This window comes from Cydia fagiglandana, chromosome 11, assembly GCF_963556715.1.
Source record: "Cydia fagiglandana chromosome 11, ilCydFagi1.1, whole genome shotgun sequence".
NCBI classification, from domain to species: Eukaryota; Metazoa; Arthropoda; class Insecta; order Lepidoptera; family Tortricidae; genus Cydia; species Cydia fagiglandana.
Genome location: NC_085942.1, coordinates 6,290,303 through 6,317,864, shown reverse-complemented (window position 1 = coordinate 6,317,864; position 27,562 = coordinate 6,290,303). Strand labels below are relative to the sequence as shown.

Below are 27,562 nucleotides of genomic sequence, written 5' to 3'. Positions count from 1 at the left end.
TAGATTAGATGTAGTTAGTCTAATTTGTTTTGAATGTTCACTTACTCTCAGGCCAAGTTAATGTTTAAAATAATGGTATTTGAATTATAATAATACGATGGGGGCTCGTATTATTCATTTAGGTATGCTACACATACATAGCCGAATTCAATATATTTTACTTTAATACCTGTAGCATAATTAAAAGACTACCTACGGCAATAAGTTGTACAGACGCAATTTGGCAATTACATTCAAAGACTCTTTATACTTATTTACTTATGTTTTTTTTTATATACCTACGTAATATGTTTTCATGTCAAGTACCTATAGAGTAAGTCAAGCATTGTAAAATGCAATTCACGTTTCACATTATCTTTCAAGTGAGAATAATTACTTTGGTTAGGCACATGCCTACCTTTTATGTGTACACAGTGTAGGACAGTATGTCAAAGACAGCCATCATAGTTATGTACCTATTGCATTTTATTATACCTACACGACTTAGTTTAAACCAAAACATGATGTTGCGGGGTTCATGATGGATCTATCTATCTGAAAAATATTTTAGACTTCGACTAATTCATCATCTCTTTGTTACAGACATCGCTGTCACCTCAGGAGACCAACTCGAGTTCTACACAGGCTCCAACAAAACCGGGTCCGAAAGCGGCCGGCTGCGGGACCTCACCGCCCTGGCCTACGATGCCGTTCACAACATGCTGCTCTTCGTCGACAAACAGAACGACAACGCCTCCATCTTCAGCTACAACCTGGCCACCAAGAAATACCAGCCCCTCGTCCGTAAGGGCCCCACCGAAAACATCCAGGGCCTCGCTTTCGATCCAGTGCAGAGCCTTCTTTTCTGGACCGATTTCCAAAAGAGGAGCATTTACTGGATCGATCTGAAACCGGGATCCAAAAATAGCGATTACGGAAACCTCCTAATCAACCTAGGTGACCAACTGCCGAGGGCTATAGCAGTAGACAGTTGTAGAGGCTACATATACTGGACCAACACTAACGTTGCATCCGGCGCATCCATTGAACGAGCTCGTTTTGATGGATCCGAGAGAAAAACGATTATATCTACAAACATTCATCTGCCAACCAGCATATTTGTGGACCAACAGACGCAGAGACTTTACTGGGCTGATGACAAAGAAGGCATCCACTATTCGATCGAGAGCTCCGATTTGGATGGTACTCCGGAAAGCAGACAGACTTTGCACAGCGGCACGGAACATCAGCCGAATGCGTTAACCGTCTCTAATGACAGTCTGTATTGGGTAGACTGGGGCTTTAGGAAAGTGTGGAAATTGCCAAAGAATGCTCGGCAGAACGCGGAACCGGAGGACTTGATTGATTTCAAGACCACGCCCTTTGGAATTGTCGCTAACTACTTAATATCGGATCAGGCTGCCGGAATTCCTGAATGCAACAATTTACTTCGTCTGTCGCAGAATACGTCGGCTATCGACAACTCGTTTGCCGTGCCACAGGACGCGGGGTTGTTCTGCTTGCATGGCCGCAAGATCGAGGGACAGGATGCGTGTACGTGCTCTCCTGGTTACATCGGTGATCGATGCGAGACCTCCGTTTGTCAGAACTTCTGCCTCAAAGGAGAATGCACGTTTGACGCTAATAATGGGGAACCGACTTGCAGGTATGTAACTAATTATTTTCTGCTAATATTATTTTTTACCAATTTTAAAACTAGCCAAACTTACACTTTCTTATAAACATTCTGTGCACGTTCATCTAGTCTAGTGTACCGCGAATGCGCATGTATATGAACGGCTCGTAATTGAAATTATCTAAAGTAGCACAGTATGGATATGATGGTCGTTTTTGTTTACGTGAAAGCGTGATAATTTGATAAAACGGCGTCATTCATTTATCCCACGAAGTTAAAATTGACAGTTATTTTATCAAGTGGATAAAGCGCCTGCAATACGCGCGGTTTGTGTGGTTCTACCGGTGGTTCATGCGAGCAGATCACTAGCTTCACTTCAAATAAATTAGCACAATTTCATATAATCTTTTGTGCAGGTGTCAAAAAGGCTTCACAGGAGCGCGTTGCGAGGTGGACATGTGCGAAGGTTTCTGCCTGAACAACGGCATCTGTTCTGTGGAGACCAACTCGCCAGTCTGCACGTGCATCGGAGACCACACCGGGCATCGATGCGAAAAGACCGTTGAGGCTCCACGTGTGGTCACTGTTAATGAGCCTTGCAAGTGAGTTCACTTTATTATCTAGTAATTCTAGTACGTACCTATCAGAAATGGTCTGATACCAGAAATGTCTGACCCTCTTTCATCCAAACTTCTGTGAACAAGGCGTCAGATGTTTCTGCAGCTTTCAAAATAAATAAGGTGCATTGGGTTAACTTCGAAAGTGGGGTAATTTTTAAAATCGCTAATATGTAGGTACTTGTCTAAAAAAACAGAAACTCTTCATAGGTACACATTTACAACAACATTTACGTTACTGCAACACTTTTACTATGGCATCTTGCGTACTGTTGCTACAGTAGAAAGTTGTTCTAGTTTAGTTGACGTTTTCCGTTTTCGAACCCCGCTTTTGATTGAAGTTACCACAATGCACTTCATGAATTGTTCTTTGATAACTTTTAATGCAAAGAAAGTACGCGTAACTAAGTACCGCAAAACCAATAGGCAAAATAAAGTAACGTAACTAAATCCAAAAATTTTCAGTTGCACCAAAGACAAGACAACAAAGCTATCCGCGTTAGAAGTCAGCGATGAATTCGTGACTGTCCCCTGCAATGACGGCTGGGATTCCGTACGAGACCCCATCCTCATGGTGCTGGGGATCCTATGTGGGCTCCTGTGTCTGGTCTGCGCTGTGCTGGTGACGAAGATCCTGCATTTGAAGAAGCGGCCGAGGTAAGGATGGAACAGTTATGCACGGTTTTAAAAGTAGACCTTTAACACTGCTTTTGTTTTTGTAGGGTAGTTGTACATATTTAGTGATCCTTACAGGCAAATTCACGGAATGGGTCGAACAAAAACACAAAGCAGATCAGAACAGTAGAAAATAATTATAATACAAAAGATTGATTATGAGTTTATGACAGGAACGCACTGACGCTTACCTAATTATGGTTAAAAATTTCATCTTTTCGTTCAGTACAGTTGCGACCAATTTCGTGAATTTACCTGCCAAGTAAAGCATCTAAGGTCAACCGGGATAAATGCGTCTCTTGAGGTAAATGCGTCTTTGGAACTTTTCGTCTAAACGGAAGATTTTAGAACTATTGCAACCCTCCCTGTTCGGAGTGTGGTCACTGAAATTTTGGTGTAGACGGCTACAATAGTTGTAATATGTTGGGTTTGAAAGATATCTTCAAAAGACGCATTTACCACAAGAGACGCATTTACCCCGGTTGACCTTACCTGTATTGTAATAACGATAGAAACTACAAACATTTCGCGCAATTTACAATAAGTACTCCTCAAGGTATTCTCCAAGGCTCCGTCAGTTCATGTGTAAAAACAATAACCGCAATATATAACCTCCATACTCGATTGGTTCACTGAACTTTGCTACTGTTATGAAACAGTAAAAGTGGTATTGCCTTCATAATATTGTCTACCATTCAGGTGCCTTTGGAGCAGCGGTCCGAGTTACTTCCGTTCTTTTAACGGGTACGATAATTTGGAGGCACAAACGAGTCCCTAGGTATTATGTTTTTTTATACGCCCTTCATTTTGTGATCGTTTGTGTGTTCAACTAATGGGTGCATCCGTTTGCAGTTCAATTAAATATTGGTTGTTTACTCTTGGAAAGCGCACCGCCCCAGGTGAACCTGTAAGTTTGATACTTGATTTTAAATACTTCTTACTGGTATCGAAATCAAACATTTTTACTGGATCTCTTGAGGCGATGTTCTCGTAAAGCGAAGGGAATATACGCTCAGCAAAGCGTGGCAAGCATGATAATAAGTAGTCCTGTTAAAAAATTTGCATACTTAATCGTAGATAATTTTTTTAATTACTGGACCGTTCAAGTATTAGGTATATAACAACAATTGTGTTATTTTGATCCCTTTACTCGTATATCTGAACAGCCCAATAATTGCAAAAATACTATGAATCTTGACTGCCAACTAATTTGTTTACGTTTAGTCCGAAATTGACTGGATTGGAAATATGACTTAATGTTACAAATTTGCTTCTAATTTCACTGGGTGTTCATCTATGTAAAGGAATTTCTATATCATCCATAACATCGGGTTGGTAGACAAAACTAAATTAATATAAGTAGGTACGAAAAAACCCCTTTTAAATAGTGGGTACATATATTTATAGTGTAGCTAACTTAACCCATTATTACGCTATATAGGTCAAAAACAACACCTTTATTGATCCTGTATGGGTCCTGTTTTCCAATTACATACAGAATCATTAATCTTCTTCTATCTATATATATAAATGCAAGTGTCCTGACTGACTGATTCATCAACGCACAGCCGAAACTGCAAAAGCCAGAAAGTTGAAATTTGCACACCAGATTGCATTTATAAAGTGTACAAGAGATAAGAAGCGATTTTGAGAAATTCAACCCCTAAGGGGGTTAAAAAGGGGATGAAAGTTTGTATGGAGTTAAAGTTTTCTTTCAAGCTAGGCATTTGAAACTTCGTAAAAAGATGTACTATTAAAATACAAGAAAACTAATTTCAGCGTTTTTGAAAATTCATCCCCTAAGGTGGTGAAAAAGGGGTTGAAAGTTTATATGGATATCAAAAATTTTTTCGAGTGGTGGACTTGAATCTTTGTATTTGGAGATATTATTAAAAGATAAGAAAAGTAATTTCAGCGTTTTGTAAAATTCATCCCCTAACCGGGTTAAAAAGGGGTTGAAAATTTTAATCCATTACAAATGCTTTGAAACTTCTTAGAAAGGCATAATAGCCGATTATAAAAAAAAATTATTGCTACGTTTTTGGAAATTCAACCCTTAAGGGGGTTAAAAAGGGGATGAAAGTTCGTCTTCGGGTGCAAATTTTATTTTAAGCTAGGAACTTGAAACTTTGTAAAAAAGTATCAAATTTAAATACAAGAAAACTAATTTCAGCGTTTTAGAAAATTCATCCCCCAAGGTGGTGAAAAAGGGGTTGAAAGTTTGTATGGATATCAAAAATTCTTTTGAGCACGGGACTTGAATCTTTGTATTTGGGGATATTATTAGAAGACAATAAAAGTAATTTCAGCGTTTTGTAAAATTCATCCCCTAACAGGGTTAAAAAGGGGATGAAAGTTTGTATGGGGTTAAAGTTTTCTTTTGAGCTAGGAATTTGAAACTTCGTTAAAAGATATATTATTAAAATACAAGAAAACTAATTTCAGCGTTTTTGAAAATTCATCCCCTAAGGTGGTGAAAACGAGGTTGAAAGTTTGTATGGATATCAAACATTTTTTCGAGTGTGGGACTTGAATCTTTGTATTTAGGGATATTATTAGAAGACAGGAAAAGTAATTTCAGCGTTTTGTAAAATTCTTCCCCTAACAGGGTTGAAAGTTTGAATCCATTACAAATGGTTTTGAAACTTCTTAGAAAGGCATAATAGCCGATTACAAAAAAAGTAATTGCGACGTTTTTGGAAATACAACCCCTAAGGGGCTTAAAAAGGGGATGAAAGTTCGTCTGCGGGTGCAAATTTTATTTCAAGCAAGGAACTTGAAACTTTGTAAAAACGTTTTAAATTAAAGTACAAGAAAACTAATTTCAGCGTTTTAGAAAATTCATCCCCTAAGGTGGTGAAAAAGGGGTTGAAAGTTTGTATGGATATCAAACATTTTTTCGAGCGCGGGACTTGAATCTTTGTATTTGGGAATACTATTAGAAGACAATAAAAGTGATTTCAGCGTTTTGTAAAATGCATCGTAACAGGGTTAAAATGGGTTTCAAAGTTTGAAACCATTACAAATGCTTTGAAACTTCTTAGAAAGGCATAATAGCCTATTACAAAAAAAGTAATTGCAACGTTTTTGGAAAGTCAACCCCTAAGGGGGTTAAAAAGGGGATGAAATTCATCTTGGAGTGTAAATTTAATTTTAAGCTAGGAACATGAACTTTTTGCAAAAAAAGGTATGAAATATATAAAAAACATGAAAACTAATTCAAGTATTTTTGAAAATCATCCCCCAAGGTGCTGAGAAAGGGGTTGAAAGTTTGTATGGAGATCAGATATTTTGTGAGTGCGGAACTTGAATCTTTGTATAAAAGGGCATAGGTACCTAATATTATGAGAATACAAAAAAAGTAATTTCTGCAACCAACATCAAAATCCACTTGACTTAAAACTTCATACAACGTGCTAAAAAAGAAAGGTACTTAATTTCAACTTTTCAACAAAAATTATAGGTACTAAAGATGTAAAATGTTGAAGATAAGATTCCACGCGGACGAAGTCGCGGGCAACAGCTAGTAATAATACAATTGAGCGTCAAGAAGGCTTGAGCGTGCTTTTTAGGTAATATTAAATAAGTATTAAGGGTTTAAGCAGGTAAGAAGGTAGGTACTTATTGTTATTATCAGGTATCTTCGGTATAAATAAGGCGTATCCCAAGCGTTACATTGTTTCAAATTGAATACAAGTTTACAAACAAAAGTGATCAATACAATAGTGCATAAAGTAAACTTATTAATGTACATGTACACACCCGCTTAATTTAATTTACATGTCCTCTAAAACCTGTTATTTTGCGTATGACATGACGTATCAGTCTTGGTATAACCTATTATGCTAATTGGGTAAATCACATTTAAATCTCGTGTAGCACAGCGTATTAGCATAGCATTTCGAGCCCTCCGAAAACCAATACGTCACTACGTACGTCAGGGGTAAATACGGAGTATCTCATGCGTACTTTTGAAATCTTATCAGTAATTTCGCAAAATGTCACATAGTTACCTAGTTACAAACACGCTACGTACACGTTGATATGAAAAAACTATGTCAACAAGGTCTTAGAATTAATATAAAATTCCGCATTATTCAGTAAATTTCAACTGTCTTTAAACAGATTGACGACCGATCTGGCCTAGTGGGTAGTGACCCTGCCTGCGAAGTCGATGGTCCTGGGTTCGAATCCCGGTTAGGACATTTATTTGTGTGATGAACACAGATATTTGTTATTCATGGTTGTTTTCCATGTATATAAGTATGTATTTATCTATATAAGTATATGTTTATATCGTCGCCTAATACCCATAGTACAAGCTATGATTAGTTTGGGGCTAGGTCGATCTGTGTAAGATGTTCGCAATATTTTTCATGCTAGCTCAAAACGTGTATTACTGACGCGGTGAAATTATTGTTTGCATGCATAACAAATCCAAAATAATAACATTATGTCTGGGAAATTGTTGAGGATAGATTATATGGTTACAAATATTACTTACACATACCAATATATGTATTGGCTACGAAGCATTAAATTGCGGTGTTAATGATTTGTACGCATGCCATTGATAATGTAATCGCAGATATAATTACATAAGTAACTGGGTAGTTAAGTAGTTACCTACTGTAATCTTTTATGAATTCACATCATACACAAACTGATTAAAAATAACATGGTGTATCAAATGGATTATCGACTGCCTGTTTCATTGTCAATTTAGCGGAAACCAGAGTTGGGCAAAAATTAACTTGAATAAGAATAAGAATAAAAACAGAAATTTTATTCTTATTCCAATCGATTTCAATAAGAATTATTCCTGCACTCGTTATTTTAGAATAAAATGAAAGTGAATAATTCATGTCACTTTTATTTTAAATTAAGAATAAAAAACGGAATAATTATTCCAGTTGTAGGATTATTTTAAATAACGTTTTATTCAATTAAAATGTTATTCTGAATTAAGTTAACTTTTGTAGGACAATTGGTTATAGTTTGTGAAATGAATTTCGCCCCTTTTCAATGGTCGGATTGATTTGAATTTTTTGAGCGTAAATAGATTTTATTGTGATAGATAAGTAAATTTTTTGGTGCCTTCGAAATGGTGATAATAATTTGATAATGAAGCTAAATTGCGATTTTCTATGATGGTTCAATGTATATTCCTTTGCGTATTAAGTACATATTTAGTTTATTATTCCTATCAACCTTAAGGTCTTACGTATGATATGTCTTTCACACCTACGGAAGGGAATGAGATAGTAAATAATAGCAGGTAAGAAAAGAGTTCACGCTTATTGCTAGATTTGCAGAAAGTTGAAGGTCGCAGCATGAATTGTATTGTATTATTTGGCGTGTTTCCACTTGAGACCGTCATTTATTACTCATTGGCAATAACAATAGGATTAAGTCGTGTCGTGGTGAATTGTGAGCATTTGCTAAACACGTGCGGCAGGCGGTGTGTCAAACGATTTTAATACCTACTGTTCATTTCCGTCTAATAATAAATGCAAATATTAAATATCAGAAGGACTTTTAAAAACAACATAAGTCTCGGTAGAGTTAGACCAAGAAAAGTCTGCAGCGATTTTGATAGCCCACGCAGTGCATGTGTTACTTATACGTCATAATTTCATCATGGCTGGAGGAGGCGGCCGAGGTGGCGCGCGTGCAGGCCCAAACGGAGATGGCGAGATGACCTGGACAGCTTCCTGAACAACAGGCCGGAGGAAGCACCAAATCGGGAGTCGTGGAAATTAAGGGGAGAGGCCTTTGCCCAGCAGTGGGACACTGAAATAGGCTAGGAAAAAATTTTTTTTTTCATAGAAGTTTGACATTTAAAATAACACTTGCACTGCGACGGGCTATCAAAATCGTTGCAGTCTTTTCTTGGTCTAACTCTAGTAACTCGGACCCTGAAACTACTAAACATAATTCGAAAACAGAAAAAAATCATGAGTGTATTCCCCATTTGTTCCTACCCCACGTGACCGCCGCGATACATGAGGCGGGGACATATGGGAATAATTTATATGAAGCGCCTATTCACATCTGTGCCCGGCGGGGAGAAATAGGAATACACCATATCGAGCCATTTTTCATCATACCTTTAAAAACATCTTTTTTTATTTGTTACACTATTTTAGGTACAGTGAGCCATTCAAGAGTTTCGCTATCCACCATCCGATCAGATCAGCTGATTTGTACCTGATGATTTAGTTATCACATTAAAAGCAATAAGCATACTAATACCAAGACTATATTGTGGCAGTAAATTAAATTTGTAAGATTTTAGTCCATAAAAATCGGTATAAGTTAGAGAAGAAACTACTATTATTTACTTCTATCTATACGTAACGCCTAAACGGCACTCGGACTAGATTTTTAATCCAGGAATATTATTTAGAATATAAAATCATGATTACATTAATTGGATTAAGAATAAGATTATTCTTATTCAATTTTTTCACATACGAATTATTCCCGACCAAAATTATTTGAATAATTTTGACGGGAATAAAATCAACATGATTTTATTCTTAGAAATTCTTATTCAAATAATGATTTTATTCTTGAATGCCCAACACTGGCGGAAACCTAGATATTGTTTAAATGAGTCACGAGTCGCAGTACGTATCATATAAATTTGTCTTATTCTTCTTCGTTACACTCTTGACAGAGTGGTCGTGGCCATTATGTAGACTTTTGAGCGACTTGTTTAACGACACGTCGCCATTCCTCCCGTAGAGCTGCTTTCAGTGAGCATTCGCTTACTGTGGCCGACACTTTTTTGGACACGTGTCTCGGTGAGATGGAGCATCCATAGAACGCCTAGTTGTGCAAGGAAGAGTGGGAGGTGACAGGGCTAGAGGAAGATCGCCAATGAGATGGACCGACCAAATCATAAATCCACAAACCCACAATACTTTTTTGGGCCATACGGCCGATTTTGCGACTCATGTGGTAAGATCTTAAACGCGCCTTATGTTGACGTTTCCATTGCATTGTTCCAGAATAAAGAAGCGCATTATAGTGAACAAGAACGTAACGCCGCTGACGGCGCGGCCCGACCAGTGCGAGATCACTATTGAAAACTGCTGCAACATGAATATTTGCGAAACTGTAAGTACATACATACTAGAAGTTTGAGGTTTAAATAACACTTGCACTGTCTGCGTGGGCTATCAAAATCTCTGCAGACTTTTCTTGATCTAATTCTAGATTATTGGAACGCTAAATAACTAAAATATTCCATTCAAATGATAAAAATATATTATTGAATCATTATTTTGTACCACGTAACCATTTTTACACAGGTAAATAGAATCGAGCAAGCATTCGACAATGAATAACAGTCGTCATTTAAGGTTAAAATTTCGATCACTTTAGCTTTTCTGCCAAGGGTCACGCGTACTAACAAGTAACAACTAACATAACAGAATCGATTTATGAGTTTTCTATCGATAAATCACGCTAATCAGAAAACAGCAGTAGCATATTTCAGTGCTAGAAAAAGAAACACATAGATCGAACTGCTGATAGTTAACTGTAGATAACTTTGTAAAACCCTTGGGAGGTATGCTTGTGACGTACATGCTTTCATTCAAGCTACAACATGGTAGAATAAATGATACATTGATATCATAACATCACTGCTCTGACTGAAAAGTCAAGTGTACACTACTAGTTACGTTGAAAAGTTTGTCCAATCACGAGGTGCCTTTTATAACCAATGTATTTCTTTGATAGTAGAATACTAACTTCCAGCTTCTTAAACGAAGCACTAAAAATAAACCACCTAGTTAAAGAAACTGTTCAATTTACGTTTTTTTTTGTTACAGCCGTGCTTCGAACCCAGAAGCACAATACGGCCAACATTACTCGACGCAAAACCCGGCAAAGAAGAGAAGAGGAACCTAATCGCTAATATGGAGCATCCGGACGACTTCTAAATTTGGTGTGCTTACCTAGGAGGCGGCAGGTTAAACTTTCCAAAAAAGTCATACTCATACGGAGAAAAAGATTAATATGGTACTTACGTCCTATTTCTGAAAGTAAAGACACAGGAGTCGAGTTTTTGGTTGTGAATTATGGCAGCGTATACCGTTCCTAATAGATTGTCCTGTGTTTTTAACTTTCTGGAAAAGACACACTTTAGATACTTAGTATCCGTATGACTGACTGTCAGTGTTGAGTTCAGCACAGTTCTACAACATTTTATTGAGTGGAAGTCGCTTTAGGAATATAAGTCCGTATTTGACGCATGAAACTTTCAACCAAAACGAAGGTGGAGAGCTTCAGCGACTGTTTATATGCTGTATCTCCATCGGTACGCACTATTCCACTTCCGCACATAGGGGTACCATATGCGACCAATTACTCCGCCAACTTTTCAACTCTATGTAAGTAGGTATTTTTAAGCCAATAGTGACGGTTAGGGCCATCCCACACTAGCGTCTCCCGAGCGTCGGCGTATAGTCAACTCTACGGCCGCTGCTCGACGCAACTGCGCAGCGACGCCATTTTCCATAGCGTTTACAAGACGCTGACGCTCAAAATACGGTGTGGGGTGGTCCTTAAAACCAATATGGCGCCTCCTAGGTTTATTAACTGGATTATGTTTTTGGCGGAGTCAAAAATATTGTGATAAGGGATGCGCTGTTGGATTATGTTAATCTGTGGCCATCGCAGGGCTGTGTTTTGTGAGATGATTATAATCGGAGTGAGGAACAGTTGCACAAGGCCCTAAGAGACATTAAAAGATGTCTTATTTATTTTGCGAATCTCTCTAATAATTGCAAACACTTTAAATGGAGCTAAAAAAATACGTCTCAGTGTTGCCACCTAAAGTGTCATTCTATGGAACTTGCCAACTATGTAAACAAAAGTCACTAGTAAATTCATCATTCAGAGACAATATCAATATGCCGGTTGGTTTACATAGTTAGCAAGGTCCATAGAATGGCACTTTAGGTCTAATGATGACGTTAGTTTCGATGATTTCCATCTCTGTTGCTTATATGAATTAAGTTACAGAATTGGAGATACCGAATAGATTTCCGTTTTTTTGTGACCAAGGCCTGTATCTGACGTGTTAGAGAGGCCCTACACTAGCGTCTTCCAAGCGTATGCTTCTAATCAACGCGATGGCTGCTAGTTACTTGACACAACGTTGGTGCAAATGCGCAGCGCCACTAGTTTCCATAGCGCTGACTAGATTCCATAAACGGTCAAAGGACGCTAGTCTGGGGTTTCATTTAGTGTTGCCATGTAGCATTCTAAAAAATATTATTTTGAAATCAGTGAAACTTAACTAACTAACTAATATTCATGAATTATTTTATTTATTTGAGTGTTTCCCTTTTAATTTGCAGAGCCCAGTCTCTTTAGGGCCTTGTGTGTGAACTGTGAGTGGAAAGTAGGTTAGGCCTATTCGCAGCGTGGGTTCTACTGAATTTTATATTCAGACATTTGGGCCATGAAAAAAATCTCAAGTAAAAACTGTTTTTACTTATTGGATCTTTTCAAGGCTCTGTTACAAAGCTAGCATGTTTAGGCAAAAATAATGCAGAGCTAAGCCATAGTGCCTTTTAAAAAATAAGAAGCAAGAATGAATTACGCCTTACAAGTAATCTACGGTAAGTTTTTTTACACGATTTTTTTTTATTCTTGCCAAAACATGCTGAGCAGTTTCATGTGCGTGATTTGTGAACGTTCCATTTTCTTTGGTGCCAAATATCGAGTAACTTTATTTTCCTAATTTGGTTACCACCAACCGAGGGTTAGTAGTACATAAATAGAGCATTTATAAATTAATTGTATGATAACGAGCACATACAAAGTATGTCTAGTTTAATATTACGGAAAAATAATTATTAAATTGTGTTCCTTTACCTTCTCTATGTGCAACACTGCCGGTGCATTATTTGCCTTTTTCCGAGACTTAAAAACTTTTTTATTTAAATAATTAGACATAAAACGATTAATAATTTAGTAAATTATTATACCCAATCGTTATTTGTGAGTGTTGCCTATTGATTAATTTTGACATTTCATTTCATTTTGTATGTATTTATTATACTAAAATCTTAACGGCCATTTATGGTTTATTTTCATCAGATTATTATAAATTGACATGCACAATAAAAAAATGTTTTTCGTTCCTTTTATATTTGACAATTATCTGTTCGTTTTGACACCATCCAATTTGCGAAAAATTTAAAATTGTTTTTATTGGCCATAAACATTTAAAAAGATCAGTCAGTAATCATCATGTATATCTCCTAAGATTTTTATATTATTGATTATCGTACATAATATACCTATGAAGGGTTTCGGTGTACTTTAATTTGTACATTTTACGTCATTTGTAACTATAAACTAAGCCTAATGTAACACTTAGCCACCACAAAACCATGTCTAATTGACACATAGTGTTGTGATTAGAGTTAGATCAAGAAAAGTCTGCAGCGATTTTGAAAGCCACACGGAGTGCGAGTGTCATTTTAAACGTCAAAGTTCTATGAAATTGTGACGTATTAATAACACTTGCATGGGCTATCAAAATCGCTGCATACTTTTCTTGGTCTAACTTAGTTCGATTTGACATAGTTCAATCATGGCGTAGTGTTATATCAGGTTGACTGTACGTTGTTGACTATTTGTAATACCGATGATTGAGTTTAAATGTGTAGCAAAAAAATATTCTATTATCATTAGTTCGTAGGAAATGTCGCAAGCATGGCTCATACTGTCCTATTTTCTAGTACAATACAGAAAAGAACATAACTCTTCTATGGACTACAAAGTTTATAAATTACAAAATTTACCACGTGATGGATAAATTTCGTAACTTCACACAATTTCGTATGGGAATTACATATTCCATTTCAAAAACTTGAAACTTTTTACTGGTTATAAGAGAAGAAAATTATTTTTGGAAACTTTCCGGAACGTGCTTACGTACTCTATGGACTAATGATATTTATGTGTTATGTGTACTTTTCTTCAGAACATGCCTCTCTTATAGAAAATGTCTTATTTACCGATACATAGTCATAACTCGGCTTGAAAATACAAAAAAAAAATTGTGCTTATTTGCAGCTTTTTGTAGGTCTAAGTACTTAAACGAACAAAGCCCATATGTTGTTAAATAAAAAAGAGAATATCGTATTCCTATCTTAGGTGCTTAGATCAACCTACCTATAGGTACCTACATAGGTATCTGTCTCTGAATACATGTTATATAACAATAAGTAATTGTCTTAAAATTTCAAAAGACCCATTAAATACTCATATTCCGATCGTGTATTCAAGTGTATTACAAGGCATATAATAGTTTGTTGACTATAAAACGCATTGTCTTAATAGTCAATAGATTTGTCACGTATTTCAATGCCTTGTATGAAACTACAAAATATCAGAATATGTTTTTTCTGTATAAAATGGTACCTACGCCAAAATATTTACCTAACATGACTCATATAAATTTCGAAAATAGGTCAATAAAATTTTAACATTCTCGAGTTTTAAAACTTGTATAAACCAAAGTCTACACAGAATAAGGCCCAAATCTAGTATGTTTTGTGAAAAGAACAATAAAATTGTATATGTTTCTACAGTACAAGTAGAGAATATACATCTCTACGAAGTGCCTAAGACTTGTACTGTGACGATAATCATGCTAACTTACAGTTTATTTCTATGGGCCTTATAACTTACCTAATTATTAACTGTCTCCTTTTCGGTTTACAATTTAAGAAATAATGTTCCTATAACTTAAATTTATTTATCAAGTTACCTCCGTATAATATTTATTGAAACAATGAATTCTAAAACGGAATTTAAACTAATTTTAGAATCTCAGTTGCTGCTACTTATAAAATGTACTTACGTTTTGTTTTCATTTTCGAAGAGGCACTTGAGATGCAGTGATAAGGTTAGGATGCTACACAGCCTAAAACTTATTGTTGGTACTTAGTGGCAAATAATAGGGTAGTTTTAGTATTAGTTTAGTTCGTGGATTGATAATATCCACATCAGAAATGTGATATTATTGAGTCTTTGTATAAGCCTCCATTAGAGTAATGTTTTATTATAAAGAAATAAAAGTGCTTTTAAATATGATTGTCTTTATATGTTCTCCCAAATGTATTGCCTGGTTTCCTACATTTAAATATTGGTCCAACAACATTGCACAGTAAAATATGATGTAATGTAATCATTCGAAAACAATCTGAAGGGTATATTTACATATCCATTTTATTTCACCTTACATGCTCATGTCAGGGCTCTTAACCGGTATTTTTAAAACACCCCGAAATGTACCAATATACTGACTTATTTTATGCTCTTTACGTAGGACTGAATCATGTATTTAGGTAACGACTTTGTGTTATAAGATTGTCCAATTGAAAATGAAATAATAAACCAAAGAACGAAAAAGAACTTAATAATACCGGTATTTTTGTATGGAGCAAATACCGGTTTCCGACCCCTGGCTCATGTAGTTAATTAAATATTCTTATAATATAAACAATTTTAAACAAAGATACGAATTAATGTATTAATTTGCTACTTTAAAAATAAGTTTAGGGGGGTATTTTTATAAAGAATAGATATGATTGATATACTTCTCTTTTTATTGTTATCAGCCATGCAACAGTATAAAATTAACTAGGTTTATCACATTGGAAAAATTTCGATCACATTTGGTAATAAATAATAACTACACGAACATGTTCAGTACTTACTTGTAACAATAATTCATTCATAAATTACCTACAAAATGACCAAAATGAACACGCAAGCATCCACCTAAGATGATGGATTTTGTACTTTTTTCATATTATTTTTTATATATTAGGTATACAACATATTAACTAATATGTAAGCCAGTACTATACATATAGGTAATATATTTATTTATTTAATTTATTTATTATAGTTATTTATTATACTAGAAGTTACAACATTATTGTTACATACAATGCTCCACAAAACTACATTTAGTTTGACTGTGGAGTCTCTTTAGACTTATTTAAGGATATAACAAAGAAACGAGTATGACAAGAAAAACTGACCTTAAACCCGTTCTGCGCCATGCCGGGTCCAAAGAACCCCATCACACTAGCAGCGTTGCTCGCCGTATGGCGATATGGGGGCCATTGGTCTTTTCCCTAAGCCGCCTGTCTAGCTCTAGGAAGAGCTCGCGCGTCTCCCGTCCCCAGTACTTGCAGGTCTTATTTTTATAATAAGTTTTTGGCAAAAATTTCATTTTTGGTACAAGCTTTTATCGCTGACTGTACTTTTCTTACGACAGACAACTAATACTTATCGAGACAATTCTAAAAACCCCTAACACAATTAGGTTGCGTTGTTTCATCACATACCGCCCTCTCTGCCAGACTAATGACCGTCGTTTGCCGTCTGATCGAGAACTCAATAGTCTCATTTAGAATTAACATACACACACAAGACATAATAATTCCTCTAAATTTGTTAATAAATAAACAATATTCATACATAGGAAAAACAAACAAATTGATGTAAAATATTTCAACTACTTAATATATTATAATACCCCTTGACTCCTAATTCCCAACCCCGCAACTCCTAACTCCCAACCTTTCGACGCCTCAGTCTCATACCCATGAACTTGATCAACTCCCCCTCAACCATCCAGCCCTTCAAACCCGTCAAGCCCCAACTTCTCGAACACCACCCTACCTCATCACCCGGGACCGGCGAGCAGAGCGGTGAGCTCACCGACGCGGTCGCGGTGCTCGCGCATGTATGCCTGCGTCTCCCACAACATGCGCACCAGCAGCTCGTCCGAACGCTCGTCCATGGCTACATCGTTCGACATTGATGGTGAGAAGCGGTAGTATGAGACGCCCAGTGAGGCGCACCAGGCGCGGGCGCGGTCTACTACTCGACCGTCAGATTGTGTTGCCTGAAAGCAATTTCAATTAATGTTCTAAGGCTGTTCTGGAACTAAGGCCTTGTGCACAAATCACGCGAGCCGTTTTTACGAAATTATGGCGTGTGTGGCCTTGGCCGGTCGAATAGAAAAATAAAAAAAATACACGTGAGGTTATGGGGAGGGGGGTAGTCAAAATCCTTCACCAAATATCACCAAGGTTGGGTCAAAAAGTAGCCGAAAACACCTCGCGTGATTTGTGTCCATTTAACCTGATCAACTAGAAGGTTTCCAATGGCGAAGTCCCCAGGCTTAAGAGATTATACCTGATTATCCAGAAGGGTCCCAATGTTGGAGAGTCCAAAGGCCAACTTGGCCATGCCCCATGCGGGTTCACACACTTGAACACGAAGTCTTTGATCTAGCAGAGCTGGTTTATATCTGCAATAAACTTAGGCTAAAAGGGAAGTAAGAGATTTTACCTAATCAACCAGAAGGGTCGACATGTTGGAGAGTCCAAAGGCCAGCTTGGCCGTGCCCCACACGGTCTCTGGCTTGGACACGAAGTGTTTGATCAAGCACAGCGGGTTTATATCGGCAATAAACTTAGCTTAAGAGGGAAGCAAGAGATTTTACCTGATCAACCAGAAGGGTCCCGATGTTGGAGAGTCCAAAGGCCAGCTTGGCCATGCCCCACACAGTCTCGGGCTTGGACACGTCGATCTCTCTGATCTTGCACAGCGGGTTAATACCTGAGGATTTAAAAGAGATCTTATTGTACATCATTTCTATACAAAAATTCTTCAGGAAGTATCTTGAGGAATAAGCATAGGTTTGACTATCCTATGAGCCATATGACTATGCTGGCAACAGTAGTCCTCATCATGGCGCCGGGTGTTACGGGCGCACTGTTATATGTATACGGAGATTACGGAGCACGTATGAACTGTAGGCTACTATCGGGTACACCCCACACTCTGAACTGTCCATCGGTGGACCTTATGCCTTTTGTAATAAGGTCAGTTAAGAGTTAAGAGTGTTGCTGTTTGTACAAGGTGTCCAAATCTATGAGAAGTTTGAGAGTTTTACCTGTGCCACACGAAACAACAACTTTCAAGTCACTCTTGCGAGCTTCCTCGATTTGTCCCGTAGCTGTGAGAGCTAGCCGCATCTCCGTGAGCTCTGATAATGCGTCTAGCGTAGGATTGTTCGCCATTAAGCCGCCGTCGAGATATCTATGAACGAAATAGTTAGGGCAGACCATGGCGAATCGGATCACATGCAGGGCGAATCGAATCAGACAAAAAAATTGTTGATATTTAAAATATTGCTTATGACTGGCATCGCAAGTTAAAAAAGAGACGCACGGAACAATTTTTGTGCACCCATATCAATGCAATATTTCAAATATCAACGGATCTTTCATCATGAACCCGGTCTACTATATTTATAGACTTTTTACCATTTGAACACGGATTCGTTTGTCTCACAACAAAATCGAAGTTTCAAGGTACAGCGAGTATAAAATTGCATGCACACATTATACCTACTTACCTAAATGCTTCTATTTGAGAACAGTATTTTCAAAAGGGCTTATTTCTTTATGTTCACCATACAAAAATAACCCCTTTTGAAAAGACATTCCTCAGCTGTAGAGGTTATACGGGTAGTCGGGTATACCTGCCCGAGGCGGTGAAGTATGAGGGCGCAGCGCCGGTGGCGCGCGCCGCCTGCCACACCAGCTGCTGGCTCGGCGGCGGCGGCGGCGCCAGCCCTATCGCGTCGCCCGCCTCGCTCACACGCGCTGCATGTGTAATGTAACAGAGTGAGCTCGCCACGTTACCTGCCCGAGGCGGTGAAGTATGAGGGCGCAGCGCCGGTGGCGCGCGCCGCCTGCCACACCAGCTGCTGGCTCGGCGGCGGCGGCGGCGCCAGCCCTATCGCGTCGCCCGCCTCGCTCACACGCGCTGCATGTGTAATGTAACAGAGTGAGCTCGCCACGTTACCTGCCCGAGGCGGTGAAGTATGAGGGCGCAGCGCCGGTGGCGCGCGCCGCCTGCCACACCAGCTGCTGGCTCGGCGGCGGCGGCGGCGCCAGCCCTATCGCGTCGCCCGCCTCGCTCACACGCGCTGCATGTGTAATGTAACAGAGTGAGCTCGCCACGTTACCTGCCCGAGGCGGTGAAGTATGAGGGCGCAGCGCCGGTGGCGCGCGCCGCCTGCCACACCAGCTGCTGGCTCGGCGGCGGCGGCGGCGCCAGCCCTATCGCGTCGCCCGCCTCGCTCACACGCGCTGCATGTGTAATGTAACAGAGTGAGCTCGCCACGTTACCTGCCCGAGGCGGTGAAGTATGAGGGCGCAGCGCCGGTGGCGCGCGCCGCCTGCCACACCAGCTGCTGGCTCGGCGGCGGCGGCGGCGCCAGCCCTATCGCGTCGCCCGCCTCGCTCACACGCGCTGCATGTGTAATGTAACAGAGTGAGCTCGCCACGTTACCTGCCCGAGGCGGTGAAGTATGAGGGCGCAGCGCCGGTGGCGCGCGCCGCCTGCCACACCAGCTGCTGGCTCGGCGGCGGCGGCGGCGCCAGCCCTATCGCGTCGCCCGCCTCGCTCACACGCGCTGCATGTGTAATGTAACAGAGTGAGCTCGCCACGTTACCTGCCCGAGGCGGTGAAGTATGAGGGCGCAGCGCCGGTGGCGCGCGCCGCCTGCCACACCAGCTGCTGGCTCGGCGGCGGCGGCGGCGCCAGCCCTATCGCGTCGCCCGCCTCGCTCACACGCGCTGCATGTGTAATGTAACAGAGTGAGCTCGCCACGTTACCTGCCCGAGGCGGTGAAGTATGAGGGCGCAGCGCCGGTGGCGCGCGCCGCCTGCCACACCAGCTGCTGGCTCGGCGGCGGCGGCGGCGCCAGCCCTATCGCGTCGCCCGCCTCGCTCACACGCGCTGCATGTGTAATGTAACAGAGTGAGCTCGCCACGTTACCTGCCCGAGGCGGTGAAGTATGAGGGCGCAGCGCCGGTGGCGCGCGCCGCCTGCCACACCAGCTGCTGGCTCGGCGGCGGCGGCGGCGCCAGCCCTATCGCGTCGCCCGCCTCGCTCACACGCGCTGCATGTGTAATGTAACAGAGTGAGCTCGCCACGTTACCTGCCCGAGGCGGTGAAGTATGAGGGCGCGGCGCCGGTGGCGCGCGCCGCCTGCCACACCAGCTGCTGGCTCGGCGGCGGCGGCGGCGCCAGCCCTATCGCGTCGCCCGCCTCGCTCACACGCGCTGCATGTGTAATGTAACAGAGTGAGCTCGCCACGTTACCTGCCCGAGGCGGTGAAGTATGAGGGCGCGGCGCCGGTGGCGCGCGCCGCCTGCCACACCAGCTGCTGGCTCGGCGGCGGGGGTGGCACCAGGCCTATCCCTTCGCGTCCTTCGCTCACACGCGCTGAAACCACGAAACTTGGTCAAATATCAAAACCAATAAAAAAATTACTGGAATAATTCGCAACCTCCCGAAACGGTCGGCAACCTTTTAGCAGCAACGGGCCACTTAGTACTTAAGGAAGTTGACGCGGGCAGCACTTTTGCTAATGTGTGACTTTATCAGACATATATTTGACAATATTACATACAAAATAGCCAGGGCGGCTCGCGGGGCGCACGTGAGAGGTTAAATTTGTTTGTTGCCGACCGCTGGAATAAACGAACCTCTAAAGTCACCACACCAGCAAATGCGGGGAACGTTGGCCGTCGACATGTTACTATTTACTTACTGTTAAACTTATTATGCGCGATCAGGATTTCCTCTGCTGACTGATAGTTCCTGAATATATGCAGGTCCACTGGCTTCCTGTCTGCCAACAACGCGAGGATCATCAGCTTCGGATGAGTCAGGTCCGCCATCACGGTTTCCGTACCTATAAAATGCCACCAAAAACATTTCATGTAAAATTGGCGGCCAAGACTCACTATCTTTCACTGTAAAAAAATTATCAGATGTCAGCATAAGCCAAGCACCTGGCTTAACTAATACTTCAAAAAATCTGGCTTGATCATTTCACAGATCTTGTATTGCATTATCACAATATTGAAGACAAACTTAATTTCTTACCATATGTGCCAGACTATCCGATGGACTTACGGAAGGAAAAGTTTCGCGCGCTCTTGCTTACAGGGCGCTTGCGGCGCCCTATAAGCTAACAGATGTCAGAAGCTCGGCATTCGGAGCTCGCTTCGCGCGCTCCTACTTACAGGGCGCCTGCGTGATTAATAGGGGTTGGAGGGTGAAAATTACAGATTACTTCATTTTTCTCCTCCCTCTTCTTCTTCCTCGCGTTATACCGGCATTTTGCCACGGCTCACATAGGAGCCTGGGCCCCGCTTGACAACGAATCCCATGATTTGACGTAGGCACTAGTTTTTACGAAAGCGACTGCCATCTGACCTTCCAACCCAGAGGGGAAACTAAGCCTTGTTGGGATTAGTCTGGTTTCCTCACGATGTTTTCCTTCACCGAAAAGCGACTAGTAAATATCAAATTACCTATATATTTCGTACATAAGTTCCGAAAAACTCATAGGTACGAGCCGGGGTTTGAACCCGCGACCTCCAGATTGCAAGTCGCACGCTCTTACCGCCAGGCCACCAGCGCTTCATTTCTCCTCCCTAAAAAAATTTAATCCTAATCCGCCATCACGGTCACCGTATACCTATAAAATACATAAGTGAGCCCAAAATTGCATCCTGGCTCTACTACATATATGCCGGGTAGATCAACTTTCTTGCGTTGTTATTCTTTCTCGCTGTCTGTTTCTCAATCGAGATAGAGATATGTTTTCCCGCTGGACAACTAGCCGTAACCTTGGTAACGAGTGATACTAAAAGTTGATTCACCCATATACTTACAACTTGCTGGTTCTGTAATTTCCAGCAAGCGGGAATTAATTCCTCAGAACGCTATTTTTGGATCTATTTTGATTGGCCTATCAGGGCCGCTCTTTTTTTCATAATTTTCTTCAAGAGCAAGGATAGCACATGAAGCTAGCACCATTTATTCAGTCGAAAAAGTAGATACCCATCTGATAATATATGCTTACCTAAATTCTCCTTCAATATGGTCTCCAACCCTTCTGACGGATACGGACGAGTACCAACGAACGCATATTCCTTCATTCGGAAATACAGCCTTTGGCATTCTCTCAAATTCTTCCCACTGGCGAGGGCTAAAGCTAAGATGCCTCCAGTGCTGGTGCCAGCTACCCAGTCGAAGCAGTGTATGATGGGGCGGCCGATGGCAGCCTCTACGTTGATTAGTATTTGGACTAGGACTAGACCGCGGATACCCCCGCCGTCGAGGCAGAGGAGGCTGTAAATAATAGAAAGAAAGAAAATAAATTTATTCAGAACAAAAATCTATAATAAACACAGCTATGAAAGTAGTAGGGAAGGAATTTCAACAGAGTTTTAATGAGCGTTTAATAAAGATAAAGATCATTTATTTGCATTAAACATTACCAGTTACAAAGGTGTTCATAAAAGTTATGGTGGTAGGTTTACATGTTTAACCTCATTTCGTATGCAAAAGGGTAACTTAAAAAAGGGGTAACTTAAAAAAACTTAAAGATAAAGATACTTTATTTTTCAAGTGGGCATATTCCAATGAACGTCAAATAAAGCTATGCCGGCTCTAACCCTACCCCTCTGACCTGAGAAGATTCAAATCCCGCCTAAATAGTATGAGGGTATCCCAATATGTCCTATATTGCCAATCCCAATAAACGGCATCAGTACTAACCGTCCCTGCTTGCGGCTAGTGTGTGAGCTGGCGGCCGCGAGGCTGAGCATGTGACTGATGACGTCACGGCAGGCGGGCTGCGGCACGCGGGGCGGAGGCACACCGTTATAGTCCCCGCGGGCTGCGCAGCCGGGCTCGCAGCCGGCCACTTCTGCCGAACACCTGGGAGACGAGAAGATTGCCTTTCTTTTTTTATTTGATCGAATAAAAATGGAAAAAGATAGAGGAGACTATACCCTGGATCCTGGTACGAAGTTCCTTAAGGATGGAGACATTAGTTCGAAAGTTGGTCCAGGATAACCCTAGCATTCTCCTCCAGCACCACGTCATTATCAAGTTATCATCTTTACTATTAAACATTTCACAGGGATATTCTGACGCTGTAGCCAAAATTATTGAGATTTTACCGTTTTTAGGGTTCCGTACCCAAAGGGTAAAACGGGACCCTATTACTAAGACTTCGCTGTCCGTCCGTCTGTCCGTCTGTCTGTCACCAGGCTGTATCTCACGAACCGTGATAGCTAGACAGTTGAAATTTTCACAGATGATTTATTTCTGTTGCCGCTATAACACGAATACTAAAAACAGAATAAAATAAAGATTTAAGTGGGGCTCCCATACAACAAACGTGATTTTTGACCAAAGTTAAGCAACGTCGGGCGTGGTCAGTACTTGGATGGGTGACCGTTTTTTTGCATTTTTCGTGCGCGAGTCCGACTCGCACTTGCGCGGTTTTTTTTCATACCGTTAACTCACCTCTGAGCTCCTACAGCGTGTAGTACATACAATATCTTGTCATAGTTACTACCGGACATTTCATAGGGCACCATATGTCGGGCGGTGTAGCCAAAATTATTTAGCGCTTCCAAATCTGCGCCGAACACTATTAGTGCTTCGACCAAAGATATGTTCGTCTGTGTCACTGCTAAGTGTAGGGGGGTGTTTCCTTCGTTATCTGTTATGGAGAGTTCCGCGCCTGAAACAAAATTGGACATCAACCCACTGGGACCAAACTATGTGTATGTCCAACAAATATTTACCAACAGCCAAGATATGTTCTAAAACAAACATACATACCTCTAGATAACAGCGCCATAGCACACTCCAGGCGCCCCCTGAACACCATGACATGCAACGCGGTTCGACCGTCAAAGTTCAACGCGTTGATGTCACAGTTCTTGTCCACCAAGGCTTCGATTACTTCGCGAGACACGGACCAGTGGAGAGGCGTGCCGCCGTGTTTCATGTCTTGTTGGTAGAGTTTGGGTTGGTTTGCACCATGAAGTACGTCGCCGACGATACCTTAAAACGACGGGATATTGTTAGTTATTTACTTCCAGTTGTTCTCACCGTCTCAGGCAAGTTTTCTGATAAAATACTGCGGTCCCGGTATCCGCACGACGGGTGGCTCCTGCCCTTCTGTCTTCTGTTGTCTGGCCACAGCAATCTCAGCCTTCAGCCTCATTGGTGGTAATTTGCGTTTACCTTCAACCTCTGATGTCTCGATGGCGTGCCTGGCGGTCGCTGAATCAGCCTGGGTCGCGAACCACCCCGGAGGGAAAAAGCCAATGAAGCAGCCTGGGATACCGCAAGCGTCAAGACACAACACGAGCCTTTGATTCAAAGCTTGGAAAACCACTTTGAACGTGCTAGGCTTCTGTATCCGAGTTTGAAACGGGCCATTGGCTGTGAGCAGTGCCTTTGTGAAACATTGCGGGAAAGTGTATTATCAGTTAACAGTGTAGTGTAGACTGTAGACGATGATTTTAGTTAGTACAGTCAGCAGCAATAGTTGCTTAGCGGGCGAGCCGGGCAAGGTGTTCAAAATGATCTTGACGCGACTTTATTGTTAAGAGAATAAGAACGCGTCAAGGTAATTTTGAACACCTCGTCCGCTTAGCAACTTCTGCTGCTGACTATATAGCATTGACCACTAACCAGGTATAGCACTTAAATTAGCAGTCGACTGCCGCTTAGCCGGCAGATTGACATCGGCCCCGGCCAATAGCAACGCTCGCACGCAGTCGGGCGCGTTGGCGAGGCAGCCCATGTGTAATGGCGTGTATCCTTGCTTGTTGTACACGTTGAGGGACGACGCTGATTTGCTTGCGAGCACCTGGATATTGAAATAAGAGTACAATGTATATTTTTGATATACAGTCAAGGTATTAAATATTCAGACCCTTAAGCCCTACGCTGAGTCAGAGGCTACGGAGCCACGCTGTTACGTCATCGCCCAAATCTAGTTGTTTTAGTTTAATGTGTGTTGTTCTGTCTTTGTCTTTTATTGTGTAGTTTCACAGTGCCTTGGTTTTATACTGTAATGATGTGTTAGGTACTTATTTGATCAATAACTAAAATGATATCGTGTGTACAGATGGTGTCGTCACTTAAGTAGTCACTTTTCTATACAGCTAATAGTATGGCGATGGTATTTGCATGACGAAGAGAACGAATAATGTTTTTGAGTGTTCGAATGAATGTTCTTTTTTCTACTGACGGAAATGGCTTGACAGACTATACTTACATTGATAATCTCCTTATTGCTAGCCGCAGCGTAATGGAACACTGTGTTGCCATCTAGATCGACAGTGTCCAGGGAACATTGTAGGGAGACCAGGCTTTGGACCATGCGGACGTTACACGATTTCACTGCCACCTGACAACAATATTTAAAAAAAAAAGTTCTGTATAAACATAAGACAAATAGAACATAACACACATAACATACGACAGTTGAAAAAGTAAGAGCGAATCATGTGAAGTGGAGGGATAAAAGTCATGTGACGAGAAAGGTATCACGAATGAATGTGGAGGGAATTAACGAGAGGAAAACCGAGAAAAAGGTGGATGGACTGTGTGACAGATGATATGAAACGAACGCAAGTGAATGATAAGATGACGGGCGTGAGACAGGTACCTATGGAAGAAACAGACATGCTGCGCCGACCCCGAATGAATGAGACAAGCGAATGATGATGATAAACATAAGACAATATATACTTAGAGAAGAAAAGGCAAAAGGAAAAGAGTGTGTTAATGTCAAATTCATGATAAATCTTTACCATTAATGGCGTAGCTCCAGTGAGCGGGTCCGCCTCATTCATATGCGACTGGACCTCAGGGTCATTAAACATCTCGCAAAGTCCAAAGTGAGCTGCCAGGTGGGCTATGGACCATGTGTGGTGTTTGGACAGTGTGTCGCATAGTTTTTGGAGACTTGCTATTGTGCACTGAAAAAAAGTTATTTTAGCAAGTTATAATTTGTTAACAAATTTTGCCTTAAACTAACATATTAACAAATAAATAATACTTACCTAAACCTAAGTTTTGTTCTGTAATAATAATAAAGTACCTACTTACCTACATATAAAATTTAAGAGTGCACTATTCGCCAATTAACTGTCTTCAGTTTGGCGAAAATATTAAACATAGCAAATCTTGTCAGTAGAAAACGGCGGCAAATCTATAAAATGTATGCGCGAAGGGTTATGGTCCCGTAGAAAATTATTATTACGCGCCTTTTTCTACTGACAAGATTTGCTTGACTAACTATATTTAGTTCTAAGTGTTTTTTTTTTTTAATAAAAAAAAGGTGAAAAAAAAATGCCTCGTATACGCATTTGGCCAAGCTTAACGCAATAACATGTTAGAGAAAGGAAATTATAAGTTAGGTACCCTCGTCCGAGAACGCTTGACGCAGTGCGATGCTCGTGTATATACGTATCACCACAAACCTAAAGAATCAAAGTACCTATCGTGTAGGTATACTCTCGTGCGCGAGAGGGCTTTGGCTACAGTCCCCACGCTAGCCCAATGTGGGTTGGAGACTACACATGAAAATTTGAATGTTTGAATTTGAGGAGGTATGAGATAACTTGAACTAAATTTCATAAATTTATGAATAGTAGTACATTTAAATCAAACTGTCATTCTATAGAACTGGTATTCATACTTACATCTTTAGTTATTTTGATGTAAACTGGTATTCTCTCTTTGTATACCATAAACTTCTGCTCTGCAATTTTTTGATTTTCTGACCGAAATAAGCTAGGAAAGTTATAAAAAATAATAATTAAATTGTGTATAATGAAGCATACCTACTTAATAATATATTAGGGTCACCATCAGCTATATAGCTATACAAAATATCCTGGGAGTTCTTGTGAAATGGCATTGTTTTTTTAAGTTATTTATGAATAACTATTTGGCAAAAAATAGTATTGATGCACAATTTCAAGATTCCCCTATTTTCCCTTCATGGGGGAATATTCCCGGGAAGGTTTCCGAGAATAATCCCACCTAGAAAATTTTCCCGGGAACGGTAGGCACATCTCTAATTAAAGAATCAAGATTACCTACCTGTACATTTGAGGTGTGCTCTCTGTGGATGGCTTGTATAGAATAATATCAAAATATTTGTCCCTCGAATTATTCCTTCCATCCTGGATTTTAGGGCCGTATAATAACATGGAGTCTTCTCTGTAGTGTATCGGCCTCGAAACATAATTGTCTGGACGTACTTCTATTACCTTTGTCGGGGACTCTTCAGTGCCCAATAGGCCTCTAAAAACTGTAATTAACATTGAAATCAACCCCCGAAAAAAAAATGTATCGAAAATGTAATAAATATTTTTTTACACAAATACAAGTTCGATTTAGGCACTTACATGAATTGAACATTCTCTCAGTTTATGCGATTTATATTCCCACACATAAACACATGTCTACACAGACACATAAACGAGTAATAATTAGGGCTATTTCACTTAGAACGTAGTGATTATACGCTCTTTGCTTAGAACTGCGACGCAGAGTTATGTTGTATTGAGCGAAAACACAATTACACGATGCGACGTCGTGTCGTGTGACGAAATCAGAGGGCCACCGTGAACCACGTTCGACGTGTTGCCTCTCTGTCGCACTTGTAAATTCGTACGTAAGCGAG

The 27,562-nt window shown here is 40.7% G+C and overlaps 2 protein-coding genes and 1 long non-coding RNA gene across 5 annotated transcripts in view; 1 reads left to right on the top strand and 2 right to left on the bottom strand.

Annotated features, from left to right (window-relative positions):
• Positions 1-27,562, bottom strand: part of LOC134668852 (uncharacterized) — a 223,281-nt gene that overhangs the window by 23,313 nt on the left and 172,406 nt on the right. The window lies entirely within an intron of this gene.
• The window catches only part of LOC134668831 (protein cueball), a 77,515-nt gene that overhangs the window by 26,130 nt on the left and 23,823 nt on the right, over positions 1-27,562 (top strand). The window contains exons 2-6 of one of the 3 annotated variants that reach the window (XR_010098832.1): positions 583-1,645; positions 2,032-2,217; positions 2,698-2,889; positions 9,924-10,032; positions 10,752-11,365. Coding sequence is in view for 2 of the 3 variants with exons in the window: in XM_063526297.1 (XP_063382367.1) it covers positions 583-1,645; positions 2,032-2,217; positions 2,698-2,889; positions 9,924-10,032; positions 10,752-10,862 (1,661 nt within the window). In the remaining variant the exon portion in view is untranslated. Of the gene's footprint in view, positions 1-582; positions 1,646-2,031; positions 2,218-2,697; positions 2,890-3,606; positions 3,686-9,923; positions 10,033-10,751; positions 12,690-27,562 lie in introns of those variants that run through there. The other 2 variants (XM_063526297.1, XM_063526298.1) reach the window with 2 other exon arrangements.
• LOC134668846 (85/88 kDa calcium-independent phospholipase A2-like) lies at positions 16,641-27,200 on the bottom strand. Its single transcript, XM_063526317.1, has 14 exons — positions 26,977-27,200; positions 26,574-26,664; positions 25,680-25,847; positions 25,142-25,273; positions 24,553-24,730; positions 23,692-23,916; positions 23,371-23,590; positions 22,615-22,776; positions 21,917-22,185; positions 20,594-20,737; positions 19,979-20,102; positions 17,921-18,066; positions 17,468-17,583; positions 16,641-16,864 (listed from the first exon to the last, which is right to left on the bottom strand). Exons 1-14 carry the CDS (start codon positions 27,198-27,200, stop codon positions 16,643-16,645), a joined length of 2,421 nt encoding a protein of 806 aa, XP_063382387.1. The 3' UTR covers positions 16,641-16,642.

Bases quoted from the DNA above. Each gene is read 5' to 3' on its own strand.
- LOC134668846 (XM_063526317.1), bottom strand. From the start codon at position 27,200: ATGTTAATTACAGTTTTTAGAGGCCTATTGGGCACTGAAGAGTCCCCG. The intron at 24,731-25,141 runs GTAAGTATAGTC...TTCAATATCCAG, and splicing joins GCAATAAGGAGATTATCAAT to GTGCTCGCAAGCAAATCAGC. The intron at 22,186-22,614 runs GTTAGTACTGAT...TATTATTTACAG, and splicing joins ACTAGCCGCAAGCAGGGACG to CCTCCTCTGCCTCGACGGCG.